Below are 8,983 nucleotides of genomic sequence, written 5' to 3' on the forward strand. Positions count from 1 at the left end.
TCCACCAAGCTGCCGCTGGACAGCTGAGACTGGACAGAAGCCTGTAAATCTCTGCGTCCCTGCAGGGGCTACAGTGGTAAAACCTGATTTGTGAGGCACGAGATAGGAGCCGGGTGATGGGTGGTGTAGAGGGGAGACACTTTCTGAGTCACTTAGGAAACGGACACTTCAAACTGCAGGAAGGCTGGGCCTCAGGAGAAGGGAGGTGACTGCTTTTGTTGAGCTGCCTTCCCAATTCCCTCCCACAAAGAAGACAAGACAGAAGACAAGGAGTTGGTAGAACAGGATGTAAAGTTTATATACAAGAATATAATGTTTATCTGAAATATTTACAGTGTTGGTTAAAGCAATATTTTTACAACTTTTTCGGGTCAACTACTAGTATATTACAGGTAAGCTACAATGGTTTAATTTGCAAAATTAAGTAAAAAAGTGTTTTAAACAAAGCTTAAAGTACTCAGGTCAATCATAAAATTGGTCTGTTTTGCCCTTTATTTGAAGAACTCATGCTATGGGGGTTAATGTGGTTTTTATAAACGGAAGTACTCTACCTGGAAATGCAAAATGCAATACATGCTACAGTTGTAAGTTCTCAACAGGGATGTAAAATGACAGGTGAATTGTTATAAGACTTAGGTGCTGAGTATCAGGCTGGAGCTGAGAGACATGTTGAGATAACAGCCAGCTTTATCTCAACCGGGTTTTGGACCCACAATAGAAAAGTGAAAGCTATTTGCATGTTACTGTTACTGGCAACCTCAGAAGAAAGTGAAAATCGGTTGCCCCAAACCGAACAACCAAAAAAATCAAACCCAAGTCACAGTTGCACCTATTCAAAACTAGCTTTTCAGTGAGCTATTTTAAAACTTCATAAAAATCTGCGTGATTTTATTAGTTGGAAAGATTTCTACAAGATTTGGGTGGGGTTTTCCTTTACGTGAAAACAGCTATCGGTTCCTGAGGCCTCGTGGGGCCTTATAACTCAGGAAATGCCGGGGGGGTGCAAACGTGCAAAAGGCAGGGGAAGCTGCTCCAGGCTGGGGCTGGAGCTGCAGGGACTGTGCTTGGGAAACACGAGCGCTGAGGTCCCAGAGCAGAAGTGGAAAGGGTCAGTGGAGCCCCGGGAGGTGGCCCCGGGGGCAAGCTGGGTGCCCGGACTAGCACTGCAGCTTGCGGATGCTTCGAGAGATGCGCTTGAACTCTCTCTGCCCTTTCTGCCACCGCTTCACCGAAGTGATGACCAGCTCCCCGCCCAGTTTCTGCCCCATGACCAGGTAGGGCGCGTTGATGTCGTTCATCTCCTCGCACGTGCACTGCAGGCTGTCTTTGAGCCACAGCACCGACTTCTTCAGGTCCCTCTCGGACACACCGTTCAGCTTGTAAATGGTCTTGCTCTTGGTCTCCAGGATGATTTTGGTATCTCTGTTGATATAGGTGATCTCCTTCACTTTTATTTTCAGTGCTATGAAGACAAGAGGGGACAGAGTCACACGAGTGATAAGGAGGGAACACATCCCACTGCACATCTGTGGCTCGGCTTGGGGGAGGGAAGAAGAGCGTCCCAGGGCTGACGGACTTTGGGGGGGGCTGTGGGTAGGGGGTTGGGAGCTGAGGGCAGCGGGTAGCTCCATTTCTAAAGCCTCAAAGGTTTGTCAGGCACTTTGTTTCAAACCAGCCATCCTTTAAAAACTCTCTTTGCGGGACTCATTTGACTTTTCTTCCTTGCCCTTGTGTTCTTGTGTTTGTGTGTAGGCTGCATGTGGTGTGTGCTCTCCTCCACAAATGACTTCCCCTATTGGAAATTTCAGCATGAAAAGAAATGCCTGACTCTTAGGTGAAACATGATCCTTCTGTGGCCATAAACTTTAAACTCAATTTATTACATTGGAGAGGTTTTTGGACAAACCTGTAAGGAAATTATATCACACAATCATTGTTTTCTAAAGAACAGACTACAGGGAAGGAGAATTGATCTTACAGCTGCATTTGATTTGGTAAAGTAACTTGGAGAAAAAATATCCAAGACTCTTTTTAAGAGCACAACATGTTTAGCTGTAAAAGTGTTTTTCTGAAGACCTCATCCTCATATGCTATCATTTGCCTGTCCAAGGCCAAGGCGTTTACAGATCATATATGTACTGTTTCCAAGATGGTTGTATAGACTCGTTAGAATGTTACCAAAAGTAAGTGGTTTACTATAAAAGACACATTTTATAGTCATGAACAGTATGCTTTGGGAAAGAAAACCCTACAAACATACATGCTGGAATTAAATTTCAAGACTCCATGAAGGCAGGGAAAGGATAGAATTTTAAGGTTGGAAGGGATCACGCAGTTAAAATCTCTTGTCGGTACACAAAGACTCTGAAATCCAGAGAAGTGCAGTGACTTCACACGAGGTCACCCAGTTAGGCTCTGCCCTGGCTGAGTCTAATGCGCAGAACTCTGGTCCCCAGACCTCCTCCTGTGATACCACTGTGGTCTCCTAGGCATTGTATCACATTTCTTGTCCTGGTTGGTACATTAACATGACCAACTGTAATGTGTCCTAAGACCCTTGGTGACATTAACAATTGTTCCATATAGATGATATGCAGGTGTGACTTCCTGACTCTGATAAGGTTTTAATGCATTGTTTAAATTAGTGATGGAGGAAGAGGTTTTCTTGTGTATATCACTGTTCAGGGAATTTCTTTCTCTTTCTTGCTTTCTCTCCCAGGAAGGGAATTTGACTAAGCATGGCTTTTCCAGTCAACCAGGAGATGACTGAGCCTCAACCAGGTAAATGGAGGATGCTGGGACTTGGCCAACCATTATTTGTCCGATATGCATCTGGGCTGCCGTACTGAGTTTTCCAGGTTTACCTTGAGATGAGTCACATAGCAATGTCACATGCTCCTATGGCCTCTGCCTATGAGCTGGGAGTGGGGAAGGTATATGGTGGGAGAAGTGATTATAATGTTAGCCTGGGAGCCTTGTCTGTAGCACAGACAGAGTATGTGTGAGATTTCACCTGGTCAAATTAGACATTCTTGAGCTCCAAACATCAGAAAAATCACCACTTTTAACCAGGGGGAAGATTTATTACTCATCTTTCTCTAGCTATGAAATGACTTTATAAGAGCTTACCATGGGAAAACTTCAGACATTTCCTCCCTGGGTTTTCTGCTGGGACCAAATACAAGGAATCAAAGCCCTCAATTAACTTTTCCTGCCCTAGAAGGTGTGAACGGGGTTGCAGGATGTGGTAGGAGGCAGAGGTGTTGATACTGTCTGCTCCAACAATAGGCTGCTTACAGAGGCAGGTGGTTCTGAGCTATTCTTCCTTCACCAGTACTTTCCCCACTGAAATAAGGAGGCTTTCTCCATCTTCGCTGTACTTCAGAAGTGCAGGGGGGAGAGTGTCATGCGTTCATGGATGATTCAAGTTAAATACATCAAATTTCTACCCTCGTTCCTTCTACCCTTTCATTACTGCCCCAAAGTACAGAGGCGATGTGGAGAACCACTTATAAACCAGTATAAGAGGCACCCCCTACAATTTAGGTTTATTATCCCCCTTGGGACAAAATGAATGTGGAGAAATAGAAAACAAAGCTTGTGAGGTATCTGCATGTGTGATACCTTAAGTGTAATGACTTCCATGTTGTTTTGAAAGGCTCTCTCCTCTCTAAGGAAAGAGAAGGCTAGGACACACACACACACACACACACACACACACACACACACACTTTTTTTTTTTGGCCCAGGTCTTGATACAGCATCCTTAGGAAGGAAGTCTTCTGTAAGGGAAGCCACAAAGCAAGCGGGCTGTGTGTGTTCATGTGTGTGTATATGCGTGCAGGCGGTGTGCCCTAATTTCAACATCTTTGCAGCCCCACTAACTTTTACATGGAAATCAAGAGAGAGAGCTGTACTAAATCTAGTGCAAAGGCTATAAGCTGCCAGAAGAAAATGATATTTTATATACATTTTTATGTATATGTTATTAAAATTATATTTTAAAATGTTGCCCTTATTCAAATCCTGTAGCATAAGAACCGTGTTTTACAAAAGGCTCTGGAGCTTTGGGACTGCTGTCGCCAGCATGCCTGGCTCTCTCCTTCTTTGAGAGGTGTGTGTATTAGAATATAGATATATGAAACCCTGTCATCCCTCTGTGGCTCTCGCTGAGGGGGAGGAGTGGCTAGGACTCACAGCTGCTTCCTTCCTTTCTCCTTCCTCAGCTGTGGGAAGCCTCCCCTACAGCTATGGCTGCCCTGGGACCAGCGAAGGCTAAGCCTGGGATGCTTCCTGGAAGAGACCTGGGGTTGTCAGGGGAAGTGATTGGCTTGCTTCCAGAGTTTCAGGGACCTGGCCAGGTAGGTGTGAGACGGCTGGGGTGGTCAGTTGTAAGGAGAGGGTGGGAAGGCATTCCTCCCCCGTGGGCGCCGGAGCGATTTCTCTGTTTCCAGGACTCAGTCGAGTGTGTAGAAGTGTTCACGCAGATCTCTTAGAGTCTGTGATTGTTTGCTAGAAATGGGGACCACATCTGTTTACCAGTGAGGTCAACCTTCTGCCTGAATAAATACTTTTAAAGGACACCAACCCCTCAAACACACCCAAAAGTGCCTGCTCTTGGAATGGGAGGAAAACACGAATGTCTCAGGAATCTGGGTGAAGTTCCCGGCCACCCCCAACTCCGAATTTAGCTCTGACCGTGTGTCTAGCTGGCTCCTCCACTCGCCTCAGAGGCCTGAGGACACAGATAAGGTGCGGCTGGAGCTCTGGGTGGAGAGTCTCCAACCCTCTTTCCTCTTACGGTTCCCTCTTAAGGGGAGTGACCTACATGCCATGGAACTTGGTAACACACCTCACACATTATTTACTGTCCGCCCAGCACCTTGTCATCATGGCATCTTGCGTGTATCTTGCCAACGTAAATTCCTAGCTGTATTTTTTCTTCTTTTTAAACTTAAGGAAGTTATTAACCAGTACCTTGGATGTACTCACTGATGGTGGAAAACAAGAAGCCGAGTACCACGGGTTGTGAATAAAGTAAAACTATTTCTGTTTGGCACTGCAGTAAATTTCTATTTTTGGCCAACTTAATGCCTTGACTCTGTTTTGCTGAGGCTAATATTTACATGTTTCCATCCCTGGGACACATGGTAAGTGACTGAAAGAGAACATGGTCCAGGATTATGCTTGTCGGCAAGAAAAAGCCAAAGTGAAATGAAAAATGTACCGTTGGAAATTCATAACATGAACAGTTCTCATTATTTGATTATTGCTTAAGAGCAATGACTCGCGCCTAAAAAGACACAGCATTTCAATACAAGACAGTCACGTAGGGAGGAAACTAGGATAACCTGTTAGATGATTAGCTCAAGGAAAGATGAGCTGTGATGATAGTTCACCCAAACTTTATCTAGTAACATCTTAATGAATCGTACCTTTAAGTTGTACTGGTGAATAAAACTTTGCTGTTGGTGCTGGTGTATGACTTACCGAAATCATTTTTACAAAGAGTTTCCATTATGTCGTTGTCATCCTCGTTTTTAGTTTTGCACGCTTCACATACCTTTGGAGCTAGAAACGTGAAAAATTAGTAAGTTTGCTTAAAAGGAAACAGCAGGTGGCGTTTGTAAACAACTCACAGGGGCTTATTCAGGCAAGAGTAACAATTGTTCTGTAAGACCTCAGCTCCTGCCTCGTTTATAAAAGAAGGACCACTCATTCCTAAGAAATTCTACTATGCCTCCCATTTTTTTTTGGACAGGCAAAAATGCCCACATGCTGTGTTTCATGTATGATGACTCTGCAAGCAAAGGGCGCCCTGGCGGAGTGTGGGGGTGCAGCAGAAGGTAACAGAGACAGTCTGCAGCTTTCTGCTCTTCCTCCCACTCAGTCTCCGAAAAAGTTAGTTCCAAAGCATCTCTGAGGAGAAAGCACTAAAAGACCCTTGAGGGATTTTGGAAAACTAGCAACCACAAACTACGGCCAAAAGATCGTCTTTCTCAGCTGCAGGCCACTAGTGCAGCCTGGCCTCTGCTGGGCTCTGCAGCAGAGCTCTTTCTTGGGGGTGTCATTTCAAGATATTTTCAAGTCTGGACAGAGTGAGGTGGCTAGCATCGTAAGGCTCACATCTGGGCTTTTCCCCCATGGAAGCACACCTCGCTAATGACTACAGCCTGCTCTAACTGCTTCTGTACCACCTCATGCTTTCTGCCAAGCTTGTGCTTGAGTTAGACAGCATCTATTTCATTATCTTCATCCCTGGTTCAGGGTCTTCTTGTCTCTCTTTGCCTGTTTCAAACTCTCGAAAACAAACAAAACAACAACAACAAAACCCAAACAAACAGAACCCCAAAGCTTTTCCTGAAGCCAGTGAAAGTTGAAGCAAACTGTCTCTGGGGTCTGATCAAACCCAGGAATGTGCTCTAGCACAACCATGAGAGAGCCTGCTAAAGGCTCTTCTGAAAGAGTCTGATTCCTTGGGAAAAGGGAAAAAAGAAAACATTCATTTTCTCCCAGTTACACATGTATGAATGCTGTCTTTAAAATGTAGGTGAAATTTCATTAATATGAAGTTGCATTTTCACAGGGAAAGAAACTGTGTGACTCATTTTAGAAGTTATTTATCAAATTAGAAAAAGCACAGAGCAGATTTTGAAAAATGTAAACCTTTATTCTGAAGGGGGAAATGACTCTTTGGAGGAATGTAGTATGTAATGTTGGTGCCCATTGTGAAAAATAAAAACAAAAGCAACACATGTAAAACTGCCCTTAACTCCCCTATGGCAAACAAAATGAAACTTTTCCAATTAGGAGTCCTAGGAATGTACATAAAATGTTACTAACCTGTATCGGTTGGTCTGTGGTATATGTTGGACAAATGTTTGAAATATGCCAAACATTTGCAATAAATTATAAATCTAACCAATAAGATGATTGCAGACTCACGGTGCCTGCCAGGAAAGATTGCTAAGCAACTTTGCATTTTCTTTAACTAACGATGGCTGTAGGAAAACAATTAGAGATGGAAAGGGAGGTGCTGCTGGAGCCCTGAAAGGGATTAGGAAGTCCCCTTGCCATCCCGGGGGTACCTAAATCAGCCCAGACACATTGTATACGTTTTCCTTTCAAGAAGAATATCAAGAGCCCATGAGGTTTTCATTGCTTTGATGGTTTTTTTGCACAGGAACTCCCCCTCTGTTTTCTGAAAAACTTGGGAACCTCTCTTTTGCACAATTTTTTCCAGTTAATTAAAACCACTCCTAAGATAAAAGCTGATTAGTGAGAGAAAAATGCTTCCTGGAGACTCCTTTTGTGCCCTCTTTCTTGGACACCTGAGCGGTTACAACCAGTGCTCAGTTTTCAACACGAACAAGCCAGTCCTGCTTTTATTTTCAAAGCCTAAATCGGCAAAGAACAGAGAGCGCCTGAAAAGACTGCACATTTTAGCGATCGTGCCTGTAGGGAATGTCCCTGTGCCTAGAATCCTGCCCAGTGGTAACAACGTGCTGCTTGAGGTTCAGGCCACAGTGCTCTGGCCAGGGTGCTCGCCGCCAACTCCTCCACGCAGGACCGCTTCCAACACTCTCAGTTGCGGCCCCCGTGCTAGCATCTTTAAAAAGAATTGTACATATATCTACATGGGAAACACCTCTTTCAGTTCTACGTTTTCTCCCCGCATCCCGCCTTTTTTAACTGTCCCTAAGAAAGAGCAACTGGTATAACTCGGGAAGGGGATGAGAGACTTGGGTGTTTTTTTTTTTGGCGGGAGGGGGCGTATATCTCAGAGTTGTCACGGTGACACAGCAGGGCAAGGAGAGTGCCCCGCCTGGACTGGCATCCGCGGCGGGTAAGCACTGGGATGTGGGGCGGGGCCGCGAGAATACTCCCGGAAAGTCTTAGCGGAGCTGGGCGGGGGGGGGGGGGGGGGATGGGGCTGTAATAAGGAGGAGGGCTTACCTTCCTCGGTGGCCGGCAGGAGGTGGTCGCTGCTAGCCAGGGGGATGCAGAGGTCGTTGTCTTGGGGGAAACGGTCGCACTCGAGCATGTCTGGCCAGGGGAAGCCGAAGGCGGACATGACCGGAGCGCAGCGGTCCTTCACCTGCACGCAGAGCGAGTGGCACGGCTGGATGGTCTCGTCCAGGTCGTCGAGGCAGACGGGGGCGAAGAGCGAGCACAGGAACTTCTTGGTGTCCGGGTGGCACTGCTTCATGACCAGCGGGATCCAGGCGCCCGCCTGCTCCAGCACCTCCTTCATGGTCTCGTGGCCCAGCAGGTTGGGCAGCCGCATGTTCTGGTACTCTATGCCGTGGCACAGCTGCAGGTTGGCCGGGATGGGCTTGCAGTTGCTGCGCTTGTAAGAGAAGTCAGGCTGGCCGAAGAAGAGCCCGCGCGCGGAGCCCAAGCAGCAGTGCGAGGCGAGGACGAGCAGCAGCAGCGAGCCGGGGCCCTGCGGCATCGTGGGCGCGCGACCCCCGGGGGGCGGAGGGAGCCGAGCCGAGGAAGCGCGAGGCGGCCGGGGCCCGAGCTCCTTCCCGGGCCCGCTCGCTGCGCTCGGCGCGGCTCGGGGGCCTGGAAAGCGCGCGGTGGGAGCTCGGAGACGCGGGGCGCGCGGAGGGCTGCGCGGGCGAGGTGCTCTGCGCTCGGCTCCGCGCTGCAAGCCCGCGCGCAGCTCCAGGGGGCTCCGACCCGGGGGGAGCAGAGTGAGCCGCGGCTGGGGCCGGGCCAGAGTTTTCTTGGCCTTTTTTATGCAAATCTGGAGGTGGGGGGAGCAAGGGAGGAGCCAGTGGAGAGTAATCCGAGGAGGGTTTGGTCACTGCTCTCTGGGTTTGGTTTTGCGTTGAGAATGCCCCTCACGCGCTCCCTGGAAAGAAATTCTGGCTGCGCCCCACCGACCTTCGTTCCCCCCGCCCCCTCCCCCTAGGATGCTGCCAAGCGCGCGCTCTAGGACTGCAACAAACAAACAAACAAACAAACAGACCAGCCT

The 8,983-nt window shown here is 47.6% G+C and overlaps 1 protein-coding gene across 1 annotated transcript; it reads right to left on the bottom strand.

The window, feature by feature from the left end:
- Positions 1–273: 273 nt before the first annotated feature.
- SFRP2 (secreted frizzled related protein 2) lies at positions 274–8,732 on the bottom strand. Its single transcript, XM_057727729.1, has 3 exons — positions 7,957–8,732; positions 5,491–5,571; positions 274–1,462 (listed from the first exon to the last, which is right to left on the bottom strand). The coding sequence occupies exons 1-3, from the start codon at positions 8,453–8,455 to the stop codon at positions 1,158–1,160; spliced, it is 885 nt and encodes a 294-aa protein (XP_057583712.1). The 5' UTR covers positions 8,456–8,732; the 3' UTR covers positions 274–1,157.
- Between the last annotated feature and the right edge of the window lie 251 nt (positions 8,733–8,983).

Source organism: Hippopotamus amphibius, chromosome 3, assembly GCF_030028045.1.
Source record: "Hippopotamus amphibius kiboko isolate mHipAmp2 chromosome 3, mHipAmp2.hap2, whole genome shotgun sequence".
Classification (NCBI taxonomy): Eukaryota; Metazoa; Chordata; class Mammalia; order Artiodactyla; family Hippopotamidae; genus Hippopotamus; species Hippopotamus amphibius.